This window comes from Budorcas taxicolor, chromosome 9 (genome assembly GCF_023091745.1).
Source record: "Budorcas taxicolor isolate Tak-1 chromosome 9, Takin1.1, whole genome shotgun sequence".
Classification (NCBI taxonomy): domain Eukaryota; kingdom Metazoa; phylum Chordata; class Mammalia; order Artiodactyla; family Bovidae; genus Budorcas; species Budorcas taxicolor.
The window spans coordinates 44,717,040-44,733,191 of NC_068918.1; the positions used below are offsets into that span (position 1 = coordinate 44,717,040).

At 39.5% G+C, this 16,152-nt stretch overlaps 1 protein-coding gene across 1 annotated transcript; it reads right to left on the reverse strand.

The window, feature by feature from the left end:
• Positions 1 to 380: 380 nt before the first annotated feature.
• On the reverse strand, positions 381 to 15,954 carry FHL5 (four and a half LIM domains 5). The gene is made up of 5 exons (XM_052645984.1): positions 15,796 to 15,954; positions 14,828 to 15,002; positions 12,741 to 12,910; positions 8,129 to 8,315; positions 381 to 544 (listed from the first exon to the last, which is right to left on the reverse strand). Exons 1-5 carry the CDS (start codon positions 15,952 to 15,954, stop codon positions 381 to 383), a joined length of 855 nt encoding a protein of 284 aa, XP_052501944.1.
• Positions 15,955 to 16,152: the final 198 nt, after the last annotated feature.

Here is a 16,152-nt window from a genome sequence, read left to right on the forward strand (position 1 = left end):
TCTTTCAATTTGATCTCTTGGTATCCTTCTTACTCTGCAGTTTTGAAAAACATCAGCTTCAGTAATAAAATCCATGACTTCTAGGTATAGGTTATACATTAGATTACAATAAAGAAATATTTTCCCATATTTTCTAACAGCAGAGTGCAGTATTTTGCAAGGAAAGGTGTCTTTGTGATTTAGAGTGTATTCATTTCTGTTAGACTGTGCTTTTTCTGAGCCCTTATAGTTCAGTTAGAATGTGTGCAAAAACACTTGTGCTATAAACTCTGCGTGAATTTTTTTCTAAACATTAAGTCAGAAGTGCAGTGTCAGTTGAGTTTTGGATTTAGTGAGAACAAAAGCAAGGTGGATTTCCAGTGGGGAGGGACTGTCTCCTTCTAGATGTCAGTGTCCACCCCAGAGCCACATTTGCGGCAGAAGATTTCCTTGTTGTGAGTCAGGAAGCCTTCCCCCACCAAGGAGATGGAGCACTTCCCACAGTTAAAGCATTCACTGTGCCACTGGCGGTCTTGAAAGCAGATAAACTTGGCACCTCTGAGACCTGTAAAGCAATTGGAGAAAAAGAGTAATTTATTCTTTCAACAAATAGATGGAGCATTCTATCAGGTACACTTCTGGGAGCTGGAGATAAAACAGTGAGTAAGACCGCATCAAGAAAGTAACCAAGAAATGATGCAACCCGCAGTGGCCTGTATCCATTCGGGAATGACACCCACAGGTTCTTCCTTTGAGATTCAGCCAGATACTCAGTCAATTTTGTCCCATAATCTACATCAGTATGTTGAACTTGGGTATGCTGCTGCTGCTAAGTTGCTTCAGTCGTGTCCAACTCTGTGCGACCCCAGAGACGGCAGCCCACCAGGCTCCCCCGTCCCTGGGATTCTCCAGGCAAGAACACTGGAGTCGGTTGCCATTTCCTTCTCCAATGCATGAAAGTGAAAAGTGGAAGTGAAGTTGCTCAGTCATGTCCGACTCTTAGCGACCCCATGGCCGGCAGCCCACCAGGCTCCTCCGTCCACGGGAGTTTCCAAGCAAGAGTACTGGAGTAGGTTGCCAAGAACTTGAGTATACAAAGCACATATTTTTGGAGACAGCTCCCAATTGCCTAAGACATAAGGCTTCCCTTGTGGCTCAGAATCTGCCTGTAATGCAGGAGGCCTGGGTTCGATCCCTGGGTTGGGAAGATCCCCTGGAGAAGGGAAAGGCTACCCACTCCAGTATTCTGGCCTGGAGAATTCCATGGACTGTATTAGTCCATGGGGTCACAAAGTTGTACACGGCTGAGCGATTTTCACAAGACATAAGGAAATTTAGGGTATTGCAATGAGAAGAAGGAATAAGCTTTGAAGTCAGAACTTCAAAGTAAGTTACTTACTTAGTTACTTGCTTATCTAAGTAAGTTACTTACTTATCTAAGTAAGAATATTTTTTCCTTCCTCGTGACCCTGTTTACTTTGAAGCAAAGTTAAGGTAAAATAAATGAATACTTCTCAGCCTGGTATCTGATATTTTAATGACTTATAGTTCTCTTCTCTCTTTTCCCATGTTTAGTTTTATTCAAGATAAAGTCCCACAGTCATACTGTGGCTTGAGACACAATTTCCAAAAGGCTCCAATAGAGAATTTCATCCAAACTGTCCTTAGCTAGCCTCATATGATAACCTTGCTACCCTGCCCAGAGTTGACGACAGTGTAGGCTTGCAACAAAGATGTGTGAATCTTATTCCTGTGGCCGCTGAAGCCATGTTACCCAATGAAATCAGCTCCCCCATTTCAACTTGGGCCTTACTTGAGCCATAGGGTTTCTATTAATAAGAAAGGTATGAGAATTTGAGTCTTTGATGAGACTCTGTCTCTATACCCCAAATATGAATCCAGGGTACAGTTTAAGGAACTGATTTTGAGGAGTTGTAAAAAAGGAGAAAAGGTCTAAGGTCTGGTAAGGGTTTGGGTTGCCCTAGACTTGAATCTTCATTTGCCAGGTTTTTTCCAAGTGATCTTAGTGCTATGAAATTCTTGTGGTTTGCTTATCACACTGTTTTAGTGAGGCTAAAATAGTTCATGTGCTGATGCACATGTGATTTCCAAATATTCCATTTGGGATGGTAAAGCAAAAAAGGTGAATAAATATTTTATTTCAGGTAAATTCTCCTTTGATATGATAATGAGCTTTTGTTTCCTTCCTGGAAATATTTTTTGATGCCTTCGCATACAATTTACTAGTTCAGGGATACATTTACATCAAATTCTTGTACTTTTCTTGATGAAATTTATAGCTTATTTATGATGCCATCATTACTTTCTAATGAGAGTAAATCAATAATGTACCAATTAATCCCCTTAATGTTATTCAAGATGTTAATAAGCTGATTGCAAGAATAATGTTCTATATGTACATAAACCACTTCTGTTCATGAATTTAATTATTGCACATCTAGCATTTTGATGCACATGAAATTTTCTTGATTTGTTATTAAGCTTTGTACAGGTGGCAAATGTAAAAATAATTCTTCTAGAATTTTACAAAGAAGAATAAAAAGGAAGCATCTGGTAGCAGGGATATAAGAAAGTCTTGACTTAACATGTGAGATGGTTATAAATTGTTTTGATTTTGGATGTGTTTACTCCCTCACATCATAAGGGTCGTTTTCAATAAGAAAGTCAACCAGGAAACAGGACTCTGACACCTGTTTTATCTGGCTTCATTTATTCCTGAAAATGAAGAGCTGGCCTTTGTTGAGCTCTTAAAGATGAACCAGTCACTATTCCAAGCCCTTTACTTCATATAGCTCTCACCTCACTCCATGGGGTAGTTATTACCATCAACCCGACTTTGCAGATAGTAATTGTCAAACAGAGAGCTTAGCCTCTTGGCCAAATCACCCGGCTGCTAAGTGGCAGGTCTGGGATTCAATCCTAGGCCATCTGTTTCAGAATCTGTGTTTCCAACTTCACCAAATTAAGTCAGAATTTTCTTTCTTAAGGAACATAACCAGAAATATTAGCATCTCTGTCTGAAGAAGCCAACATTTGAAACTCACTTTACTGAAAATAAACAGTAATAGAAAACAGCAAAGATGTGATCTTATTTAATTCCTCATTTTGCAAGAAGACAAATGAGGACCTTCGAGGTGAATTGCATACCTATAGTCACACAGTAATCAGGGCAGAGACAAGGCCATGGTCTTTTACTCCCTAGATCAGTGCTCTTCCCACTAGGTCAAGCTGCTTCATTTATCTCCTTAGAAAGGCAAATCCTATCTTAGAGGAGAAAAAACTTATAGTTACATCTTGAGTTGTTCCTTATAGATCTAGTTAATTTAAAGTGATGTTTTAAAAACAGTTCTAACATAGTTTCTGGGAATGACATTGTTTGCCAGAATGTACAATTTTCAGAAGATAAATGTATGGTATTAATATATAGTTCCCTGTGGTACATTAGTTCAAATAGCTCACCTTTAAAGAAGCACTACTACAGAGAATATATATATATATCAGTTCACTTCAGTCGCTCAGTCGTGTCCGACTCTTTGCGACTCCATGAATTGCAGCACGCCAGGCCTGCATGTCCATCACCAACTCCTGGAGTTCACTCAGACTCATGTCCATCTAGTCAGTGATGCCATCCAGCCATCTCATCCTCTGTCATCCCCTTCTCCTCCTGGCCCCAATCCCTCCCAGCATCAGAGTCTTTTCCAATGAGTCGACTCTTCGCATGAGGTGGCCAAAGTACTGGAGCTTCAGCTTTAGCATCGTTCCTTCCAAAGAAATCCCAGGGTTGATCTCCTTTAGAATGGACTGATTGGATCTCCTTGCAGTCCAAGGGACTCTCAAGAGTCTTCTCCAACACCACACTTCAAAAGCATCAATTCTTCGGCACTCAGCTTTCTTCACAGTCCAACTCTCACATCCATACATGACCACAGGAAAAACCATAGCCTTGACTAGATAGACCTTAGTCAGCAAAGTAATGTCTCTGCTTTTGAATATGCTACCTAGGTTGGTCATAACTTTTCTTCCAAGGAGTAAGTGTCTTTTAATTTCATGGCTGCAGTCACCATCTGCAGTAATTCTGGAGCCCAAAAAAATAAAGTCTGACACTGTTTCCACTGTTTCCACATCTATTTCCCATGAAGTGATGGGACCGGATGCCATGATCTTCGTTTTCTGAATGTTGAGCTTTAAGCCAACTTTTTCACTCTCTACTTTCACTTTCATCAAGAGGCTTTTGAGTTCCTCTTCACTTTCTGCCATAAGGGTGGTATCATCTGCATATCTGAGGTTATTGATATTTCTCCCGGCAGTCTTGATTCCAGCTTGTGTTTCTTCCAGCCCAGCGTTTCTCATGATGTACTCTGCATGTAAGTTAAATAAGGGTGACAATATACAGCCTTGACGTACTCCTTTTCCTATTTGGAACCAGTCTGTTGTTCCATGTCCAGTTCTAACTGTTGCTTCCTGACCTGCATACAGATTTCTCAAGAGGCAGGTCAGGTGGTCTGGTATTCCCATCTCTTTCAGAATTTTCCACAGTTTCTTGTGATCCACACAGTCAAAGGTTTTGGCATAGTCAATAAAGAAGAAATAGATGTCTTTTTGGAACTCTCTTGCTTTTTCCATGATCCAGCAGATGTTGGCAATTTGATCTCTGGTTCCTCTACCTTTTCTAAAACCAGCTTGAACATCTGGAAGTTCACGGTTCACTTATTGCTGAAGCCTGGCTTGGAGAATTTTGAGCATCACTTTACTAGCATGTGAGATGAGTGTAATTGTGCGGTAGTTTGAGCATTCTTTGGCATTGTCTTTCTTTGGGATTAGAAAGAAAACTGACCTTTTCCAGTTCTGTGGCCACTGCTGAGTTTTCCAAATTTGCTGGCATATTGAGTGCAGCACTTTCACAGCATCATCTTTCAGGATTTGAATTAGCTCTCTCTCTATATATATACACACACACGTACATACATACAGATATATTTAAAAGTGTTAGTCGCTCAGTTTATGTCTGACTCTATGACCCCATGGACTGTAGCCTGCCAGACTCCTCTGTCCTTGGGATTCTCTAGGTGAGAATACTGGAGTGGGTTACCATGCCCTTCTGCAGGGGATCTTCCTGACCCAGGGCTCGACATTGCAGGCAGGTTGTTTACCGTTTGAGTTACCTGGGAAGCCCATATATATTTAAAAATCAGATCAAAACATACTAAAGTGAGTTGGAAGTTTTTGAAGGCATTTAGTTTCTGGTGTGTCTCAATCACAGAGCCAAAAGAAGATTAAGATAATGATCAACAGACTGATTATTCTAAATATATATCCTGCATTTGAATTACTTTGGGGACAAATCTTTGATTCCTGATCATCCCTGTTTCATGTGGAAAATGTGGTTTTTCTGTCTGATTTTAAAAAGCTGCGTTCAGTAATTGACCTGCAGCAGTCCATCAGAAAAATCACTTAGACACATGCATCTGTGGTGATGGATCAGAATGGAAACTCATCAGGTTCAAAGCTTGTATAGCTCTTTAAGATCCATACTAGCCATTTGAGTCCCTGGAAATTTTCAAACATTTTTAAGTTGTTAAAATTTTTCATTTCTTCGTGGAAATCCACCACCCCACCCCCCGCCAGCGCCCCCACCCCCACCCCCTGCCAGCCCCCTCTCCCCGCCTTTTCTGGCCAATTCAAGAAAAGTGTTGTAGAATAAATTGTCTGAGTCCATCAAGCTGTGATATTCTACTAAGTTTTTGGAGCTCCAGTTACTGTTACATTTTTGGAAGTTTCATTTCTACCTAGAACCAGTAGAGAGGGTGGCTTATTCCCTTGGCTGCAGGAGTTGCCAGATATGCAGAAGCAGGAGAGCAGAGTTATTAACAGCCCAAGCCTTGGAGCCCTATGATCTAAAATTGCCAGTGTATGTCCCTGAAAGGGCTGCAGAGGTGACATAGCCGAATGATTGTGGGAGGAACAAAGGGGGCAAGCCCTGCACAGTGGGCTAGTCACTCAGCTCCCTGTGACAGTGACCTGGCCAGGAGTGTGAGGGCAGTATGCTCACCTCGGGCAGGCTCTTCATTTTCTCTTTGGCTGAAGAGATGGATTTTACATTAGTTGTTTCCAAGCTTATGCAGGCCAAACAAAACATGCTTGCTGGCCAGCTGTAACCCATGGGCTGGTGTGAGATTCTAAAAAATATGGTGCCTTGTATGGAGAAACAAGACCATGCTCTGTTTATCTAGGAAACTTCCTCCCTTGCAAGAAAGTGAGAGCCTATCGAGCTGGGCTTGCAGAAAAACTCTTTACTTGGAGATAAATAAATATTCAGTTTCACTTGTGATATATCTGAAGATAGAGGAGGAGAAAAGGGATAAAATAATCTGTAATAATCCTGTGTTACATGAACTGAGCCAGAAGTGAAATATGATCTAAGAGTCCTAGGAATGGAGAACAGAAATACAGTTCTGCCATGTTATTTGGTGACCATACCTAAAAGAATAGCTATTGAAATGGAATATTACTCAGCCATAAAAGGGAACTTATTTGAGTCGGTTCTAATGAGGTGGATGAACCTAGAGCCGGTTATACAGAGTGACGTAAGTAAGCAAGAAAAAAACAAATATCATATATTAATGCATGTGTATGGAATCTAGAAAGATGGTACTGATGAAATTATTTGCAGGGCAGCAATGAAGGCACAGACACAGAGAACAGACTTATGGATTCAGGAGCCGGGGAAGGAAGGAGAGAAGGGTCGTATGGAGAGAGTGACATGGAAATATGCATTACCATATGCAAAATAGATAGCCAGTGGGAATTTGCTGCATGACTCAGGGACCTCAGATCAGGGCTCTATAACAACCTAGAGGGATGGGATGGGGGTGGAGGTGGGAGGGAGCTTCAAGAGGCAGGGGACATAGGTATTCCTATGTCTGATTCATGTTGATGTTTAGCAGAAACCAACACAATACTGTAAAGCAATTATCCTTCAATTGAAAATAAATTTTTAAAAAGGAGAGAAAAAAAGAAGAGCTATTGGGTTTCTCAGGGATGAGAGTGTCAGTTCTCTTATGACAGGATTAGCAGTTTAGAAGTAACTTAGAGGAAAATACAACGTGCTTTTTACCTTGAAAACTCATTTAGCACAGATCGATTTACCATTTATGTTATTTTCAAATCATATCACACATATTTTGTTTGACAGAATGCTATCTTATTTTATCTATTCATAATTTGATAATTCTGTAAGTGAACAGAATGAAAAGAGAATAATACTTTTGTTAGAATCATCTTAAATTGAGGTTTAATTAATTCCTCATCTATGCTATCGTAATTATTTATAACTTCTGATTTTTGCACAGTACTTGCATTTAATTAAAACTTTTTCCACTTTAAGGCCCCTTTACACTTGTTTAGAATTGAGCAGCATTTTGATTTATAAGTATCCCTTTCTCCCACTCAGTTTCTTAAAGTTCTACCTCAACTCAGGCCTGGAGAAGGACGTGGCAACCCACTCCAGTACTCTTGCCTGGGAAATTCCATGGATGGAGGAACCTGGTAGGCTACAGTCCATGGGGTTGCAAAGAGTCGGACGCAACTGAGTGACTTCACTTTCTTTCTTTCTATAGTTCCTTTTGGAGAAGGAAATGGCAACCCACTCCAGTGTTCTTGCCTGGAGAATCCCAGGGATGGAGGGGCCTGGTGGGCTACAGTCTGTGGGGTTGCAAAGAGTCAGACATGACTAAGCAACTAACAGACACACAGATACACACAGAGACACACAGAGACACACATACACACACAGAGACACACATACACCCACACAGACACACACAGACACACACACCTCCCCCCCGCCCCCAAGGCCTCTTACTCTCCTTTCCTGAACTATTACTTTACTTTGAGTCAGTACCATGAAGTTAAGCATTAATGACCCTCTACAGAGCCTAGCTGCCTTAATTATACTCTATACTTACCTTGAGGGTTCTGTGTAACATTCATATTTATATATAAGTACTCATGTTTGTTTCAAAAGGAAACATAAGGGAAAGACCATCCTTTTTAAAATGACATTTCCTTAATTAACTGTATAGCATTTTCAGAACCATACTTTTTCATGCTAGGAATATATTAAACTTACCAGTAATAGGCTTGGTGCAGGCGGCACACTTTTTGGCATAAAGATGGTTGTAGCAATCCAGACAGAATGGATAGTCATCTCTGGACATAAACTCTTCCTCGCAGAGCTCTTTCCTACAGCCGCTGCACAGAAAACACTCCTTATGCCATGGCTGGTCACGAAATGTTATCCCACCTGAAGTTATCACCTGGCAAATGATCAGAAAAAGGCGATGACCATGGAATGTCTTTTGTGATTCTCTTCTTTGCCCACAAGTGGTACTTCGAGCTACCCTATCACCTTATGTCAGGATGTCTTTTTCCTGTGATTTCTTTCAACCAAAGGCTATCTCGATCAAATAGAACTGATGAGAATTATCCTAATTTTTCTCCTGCAGTGGTATAGGAAAGAAGCAGGGTCATGATGAGCTCAGGAAGATAAAAAAAGATATAGGCCCTTGATTTCTTTGCTCATCTTTCTCTTTCTTGTTGGTCTTCAAAGATCTGCCATTAGACTTAAGATACTTTCTATGCTATGCTCTAATGTTCATATATAACTTCTAAGAATCCTTTAAAAAAGCTATTTTTTCCTGAATGCTTTATTCAGCAGTAGCAACCCTGAAAGGATTTGCTCAGCACCATTCCCGGGTGGTGCTAGTGGTAAAGAACCCGTGTGCCAGGGCAGGAGCTCCAGGAGACTCAGGTTCAGTCCCTGGGTTGGGAAGATCCCCTGGAGGAAGAAATGGTAACCCACTCCAGTATTCTTGCCTGGAGAATTCCCCTGGACAGAGGAGCCTAGTGGGCTATAGTGCATGGGGTTGAAAGAGCTGGACATGACTGAAGGAGCTTGGCATGGCACGCATCATCTGCTAATAATGACCAATATTTCTAAGATGTTTTTTCAGTCTTTAGTCCTGTACTTAACCTATTCTTAACATTCTCAACATCCTGACACAGTATCTTCCCTCTTTAGAGATGAACCACTCCAGAGTTAGAGCAGTTACATCTCTTGCTAGGGACACACAGAGTGAGAATTCAAACCTGCGGTCTGATTCCGCAGTCTGTGTGCCCAACCACGAACATATACTGAGACGAGATTGCTTTGCACTAATAAGCCACTGAGAAATCTTTGTTGAATGATGAAGAAACACCAAGGGAAAAAATGTTTGAAAAGCAATTCTACCATTGTACCTAGCACAAATGGGATGACTGTGGGCAACTGTATGAGTTTTCAGTGCTAGGATTCAGTCATCAGTGCTGTACATTGAACCTTAATGTGTGATGTGTTAGGGTTTTGCAGAGATGCTTGTTATTCTGCCATAAATATTTTCTAACCCAGTTTAATGCATGGATTCTACCTTTTAAAAGACTGAGATATCTCTATTTAAAAGTCAGATGGAAAAACATTAGACAACTTTACTTGTGTAGCAATTTTTAAGTCCTAGCATCTTTCAAATCCATGGCTGCTGAGCTCTTGGGGGTGGCTTGGGAACCTGGCAAGCATTCATAGAAATGTCTTCTAATGACTGAAGCAATGTGATATCTGAGATGGCGCCTGTAGGCTTTGTATGCAAATTAACTAGATACAGAAAAAGTCTATTCTAAGCCATTCTATTGTGACAAATTAAAAAACTGTCTATGCTCCAGGCTTTTGCAAAGATTATCCTAAAGATATTTAAAAATTTTCCAATGACTACCTTAATAATTAAAGATATTTGATAGAAAGTTATTTTTTGTAAATGAGAAAAAAATATATACTATTTTAAATAAGTAAATGGGAAACATAATGGTGTGTCTGAACTAAAGCAATTTAAAATGCCCCCTACTGACTTCAAATGCCTTACAACAGGCACAGCAGAATTCAAGATTCTTTTGATTTGTTTGGTCAAATGATTAGCAGGCAAGGCTTAAAAGATTCAAAACTTGAAAACTGTATTCACAGCAAAATGAAACTTGATGTACACACTAAAGATTATTTCATTATGGAGATGAAACTCTGGAACATTAAAAATAGCTTGTTTGTGATTATATTCCTTTTGAAGAGGCAGACAGGCTAAGATGAAGTCTAACATCCAAGCCTGGTTTTTGATACTGATTGATCCCAGGATTTAGAACATGTTTCTTCTCTGGCAAAGTGGCGGCAACAATGATTTTGCACTCAGTGGATGACAGCGGATCAATTTTAGAACATGTGAAACTTGTGGAATTTGAATTCAAAGGACTATTGTTTGAGGTTACTTGCTTTCTGGTAGAAAATACATTTTAGTTTCAGAAAATAAAATCTATGAAAAAAATTCTGTGGGCTGGTTGTCAAGTAGTTTTTGCTTATTTTCTTTTGTTTTATATTTGGTCTTTGGCTTGGGTTGTTTTTCTTCAGCTTGGATCATCTTAATTAGAAACATTTATATCCAGTTTTCCTTAAAGGACTTGTGGTTTTAAAAAATTAAATAGAAAATAATCTGGCATGTTGTGATCTTTCTACTACCCAATACAAACATTTCATAAATTTCTGGGGACTTAAAATCATGTCCTAAATATAGGGCAGGCTTCTCTAACCTGGGAAACATCAGGGCTTTGGCCCGAAACAGTGCTCAGCTATGATATACTAGAGAAGATATTTGAATCTCAAATAGCACCAAAGGAAACTTTACATCGTGTGCCCAACAAATGATTTTAAAATGACTCCCACAAGTGTCATTTTAGGGTAAGTCCTTAAGAAATACAGCCTAAAGATGGCCAACTTAGTTGTCCCTCAAAACAATCAGGTCAATGTATCCATTTTATTTCCGTCATCTCTTTCTAAATGCATTTCATTGACTGCTACTTTTGTAGAGCTTCTTCTTCATCTGTCTCAGGGTCATAGAGTCTAACTGTTTCTTGTAAAGTCATTTTCTAAGTCAGTATTTCTGATAGAGTAATGGAAGTCTGCATGGTTGAGATGGTTTTATGTCATGTTACTTTCAGTTGTACTTTTCAGCCACCACAATCCTAAAGGAAGTCAGTCCTGAATATTCATTGAAAGGACTGATGTGAAGCTGAAACTCTAGTACTTGGGCCACCTGATATGAACTGACTCATTGGAAAAGACCCTGAAAGATTGAGGGCAGGAGGAGAAGGGGAAGACAGAGGATGAGATGGTTGGATGGCATCACTGATTCAATGGACATGAGTTTGGGCAAGCTCCAGGAGTTGGTGATGGACAGGGAAGCGGCGTGCTACAGTCCATGGAGTTGCAAAGGGTTGGACAGCAACTGAACTGAACTATTGTGTAATTTAATAATTGTAACTTAGGACTTTATCGATGCCTCCTCAAATGCAGCATCAGTATTTTAAATATATGTAGAAACTTACTGTGTGTGTTAATTTGTAGATAGTGGTAATGACATGCTAGCTGTCTGGATGTAAATATGCAAATAGTCTTAAGAGATCTGCTAGAGAGGCCTGTCAGAGAAGGCAATGGCACCCCATGCCAGTACTCCTGCCTGGAAAATGCCATGGATGGAGGAGCCTGGTAGGCTGCAGTCCATGGGGTCGCTAAGAGTCGGACACGACTGAGCGACTTCACTTTCACTTTTCACTTTCATGCACTGGAGAAGGAAATGGCAACCCACTCCAGTGTTCTTGCCTGGAGAATCCCAGGGATGGCGGAGCCTGGTGGGCTGCCGTCTATGAGGTCGCAAGAGTCGGACATGACTGGAGCGACTTAGCAGCAATAGCAGCCGCAGAGTAGCCTGCAGATCAAAAGTGTTTAGAAACTACTGTACTGAATTAGTACATGTTTCCATGATTCAGGCTTTCTGATCACAACTAACAGGGGTATTTGAAACTTATGATACCTCACAGGTCAAGGATTCCTTTGAGAACATCAATATATATTAATGGATTACAGACATGTTATCAAGGTGATAGAGATGAGTGACTTCATGTAAAAGCTTAGAGGATAAAAAAAGAATTGTACCAAGTTTACTTGAAAAATGTGACTTTTTTTCCTATTGGAAAAGTTTGAATGGGTATCCAAGTTAAAAGGCCCTACATGAAGCTTTGCAACAGGAGGCGAAGGAAACGGCTTGCAGTGCTTAGCCTTCTTTCTGTCTAATGAATGAGTTTCCCTAATGATCTTGTCACTCTTGATTGTCATTCTCTTATCTGTCTACTGCTAGAAATATAAAAGCTTCAAGCCAAGAAGACATTTACATTGCTTGGATATAAAGTGAGGAGTGAAATATCCTGTTTAAATTCGTTCCCTTAGTCACTCTGTGAGACAAATCCATCTCCCTCTGAAATTATATGGATCAAAAATTTTCTAAGAAATATTTGTATTCAAAAAGAGATGTGGGTCCTTCACCAGAATATGTGAAATCTTGCATGAACAGCAGTGAATGGAACTGGAATATCAAATCACTTGAGCTTTTGGAACATTAAATTCATGTTCTGGTGGCATTTTATGGTGATAAAAATAGATGGGCTTCCTCCCTGTGACAGGTAGTGCTTTTGAACTTGTTGGAATTCAATACTAATGTGAGTGTGCAAAGATGGCTATAATATGATAGTATCAGTTAATTACAAATATATAATGTTGCTAAAAGGTAATGGTTTGGAAGATTTCATAAGCTTCATGCTCTATAGATATTTACCTTCTTACAAAAGCTGCAGTAGTGAGCAAACTCCTTCTCAAAACACGGCACACAGTAATTGCCACTCTCTTTGGAAATCAGAGGTTTAGTTCCTATTGGCTGTCGGCAGTGCTCACACACAAAGCAGGTTTCATGCCAGTAGTTACCCTTAAATTCCATTTTGCGGGAACCTGGACCCGAAAAGTAAGAGTCTATTAGTACAAATCAAGTTTCGTTGTTTTCTTTCAAGCAGTAATACATCAAATCACTTAAACTATATGTTAAAGCAATAAACTAATCAGCCACATAGAAAAGAAAAAATAGTGTTTGGTTTCCAAAACATTTATCTGAAAAAAGAGGTCAATAGAATTCAGCCACAATGATGGTGAATCACTCTTTCACTGGAAATTCTTGTGCTGTTTCATAATTTTATGATGTGAAAGGACTATAAAAGTAGACTCTGAAAGGCTGCACATGGTTTAGATAAATTGGGCCATAATAAGAATTACAAGGATATTAGGAATGCCCAGGGCACAGACTTCTGAGATTGATGTTGTGCAGTCACAGTCTCCTAGAAAAATCTTTGAATCTATAATGAGAAAATGAGATAGAATTGTTCTTATGCTGTTGTCCATAGGTATTGAGAAGAGGATCAACGAAGAGGATTATTACTTGCCTAAAGGTGTAACAGTTTACCTGGATCCTTGCTTTCCCTGAGAGAAAAGAAAGATGACTGACCCTCAGACCAGTGTTTGTTGAGATACAAAATGATGCCTGATTCCATTCTCCTATGATGGGCTGTGCTTTTTGATGCTATTGGTTCTGTCTAGGACAGGGTGTTAAATGCAGTTTTAGCATTATTTATTGGTGTAGATTTTGTTCCCTGGTTCAGTTTCTGGTTCAAAATGTTTCTATGAATTATGTTTATGACAATATATAAAAGACAGTACACTTTGCCCAATGGAAACAGAAAGTATAATCTTTTCATTTCTAAAGTACACTAAACAAGATAAAGAGATAGTAAGAAAGATGTCTTTCTGAAAAGCAGGGTTTTGTGTAATAGTCCCCTTTATCTGTGAGGGGTACACACCAAGATCTCCAGTGGATGTGTGACACTGCTGTTGCTGCTAAGTCGCTTCAGTCATGTCTGACTCTGTGCGACCCCATAGATGGCTGCCCACCAGGCTTCCCCGTCCCTGGAATTCTCCAGGCAAGAACACTGGAGTGGGCTGCCATTTCCTTCGACACTGCAGGTAACACCAAACCTTATGTATGTGTGTGTGTGTGTATACCGTGTTTTTTTCCCTATATATACAGACCTATGTTATAGTTTATAAATTAGGTATTGCAAGAGGTTAATAACAATAAAATAGAACAATTATAACAATATACTGTAATAAACATTATGTGAATGTGGTCTCTCTTTCTGAAAATATCTTGCTGTTAGAATTTAATGCCTTTTTCAGCTTATCTAAGTCCTTACGTGCACTGTGGCTGTAACTTTTGCAGTTTGAGGCATGACAGCAAAACTAGCGTAAGTTTCTTTTTCCTCCTTCATGACTTCATGCATGGGGAATTTGTTCTTACATTAGATCTTAGTAACCTCAGCATGCAATTTATTTCCTTATTAAATTAAGAACTGTCTTTTCATTTAAAGGAAGCACTTCATGGCTTTTTTTCAGCATACCTGAATTGCCAGCATCACTACTATTGCACTTTGCGGCCATTATTAACTGAAATAAAGGTTTCTTAAACACAAGCACTGTGATACAGCAACAGTCTGATCTGGTAACTGAGATGGTTATTAAGTGACTACTGGGCAGGATGCTCTGGACAAAGAGATGATTCATGTCATGGAACAGGTGCAGAGAGGCTTCATCACACTACTCAGAACAGTACACAATGGAAAACTTAAGGAACTTTTATTGCTGGTATTTTCCAGTTAATATTTTCAGACTTCACATTTTTGAACTTGGGTAACTACAACCATGAAAAGTGAAACCATGGAAGGAGAATGGAGGTACTAACGCACTACACTCTTCCTATGCTTGGGTTTAATTTAAAGCATTGTAGCTTCAGTTATAGACCAAAAGGCCTTGAGATCTTACCAGGCATGATGGTCTTCTTGCAGTGAAAGCACTTGGAAGAGCACTCATTAGAATAGCACTCCGAGCACAGCAGGCGGTCATCCTTGGCAGCAAAAGGCTTTTCCACCAAAGAGTGATTGCATTTGGTGCAATTAAAGCATCCTTCATGCCAGTGCCGGCCTTTGTAACAAAGATCCTTAGAGACAGTGAATAAAAGTTAATTAAGTGTGTTTGTGATCAAATAGGCCATTTTGTAAGACAACACTAAACACTCTGGGGCTCTGGTGCTAGTAGGTTGTGCTGTTAGCTTGAGGGCATGATGTTATTGATACTACTACCTGGAGAGAGGAGACTCTCTGCGGCAATTAGGAGCTAGAGCCTGCTTCCTTGTTTGGTCACAAAAGACAGAAGAAAAATAAGGGACTCTCCTATTTCTTCCAATTTCCTGAGATGATTTTTATTTTTAGATGATAACATCCTATTACTGTTTAAGATTTAAGTAAACAAAATCTCAACACTACTTACCTAAAGCAAAGATTAAAAAAAAAGAGAAAATATACAACAATATGCATTCTGGTAGGCATGGGCTATATGTATGAGAGGTGTCAGGGCACAATGTCTTTAATGAATATGAAACTGATTCAAAGTTAGGAAATAAAGGTTTTTGAATCTTTATACTTCCAATTGTTTATACAGTTCGTCATTTATACTCTTGTCATTCTAGAAAAAACACTTTAGCTGTGTAACTTTGGTCAAATAACTTCTTTAATCTTTAGCATCCTAGACTGTCTCCTAAGATCACTGTAAGGATTACAGCATGTGTTATATTTCACAGTGCTGAGCATAGTGCCTTGAACATCAACTTGATTGATGATAGCTTTGAAAATCCTTATATCTAGTAGCAGAGCATTAGATTATTAAAGAAAAATAGGAATCGTAACACATTTTTTCTGCTGATCATATGCAATAATTCTGTGAATTAAACCTACCTTGGAACCTGATTCAATTGGTTCTTTGCACTCCTCACAATAGTTAGAAAAGATACGATCGTAACAAGAAACACAGTATGGCCTGTCATCCTTTAGTACATATTTCTTCCCAAGAAGTGATGCCATGCAGTATTGGCAATAAAATTGAGCAGTTGTCATTTTGCCTTAATCCTGTGAATAGAAAAATAATTCACATACATAAAGGCAAATTTTTGATAAATTATAAAGCCTCAATATAGCACGAGTCAAGCACTTGAATGGATTTATATCTTCTTATATGAACACCCACCAGTTTAGGAAATATGCTGTAGTCATGGTGACACGTGGAGGGATTTAGGAAAGGCTACTCTCCCATCT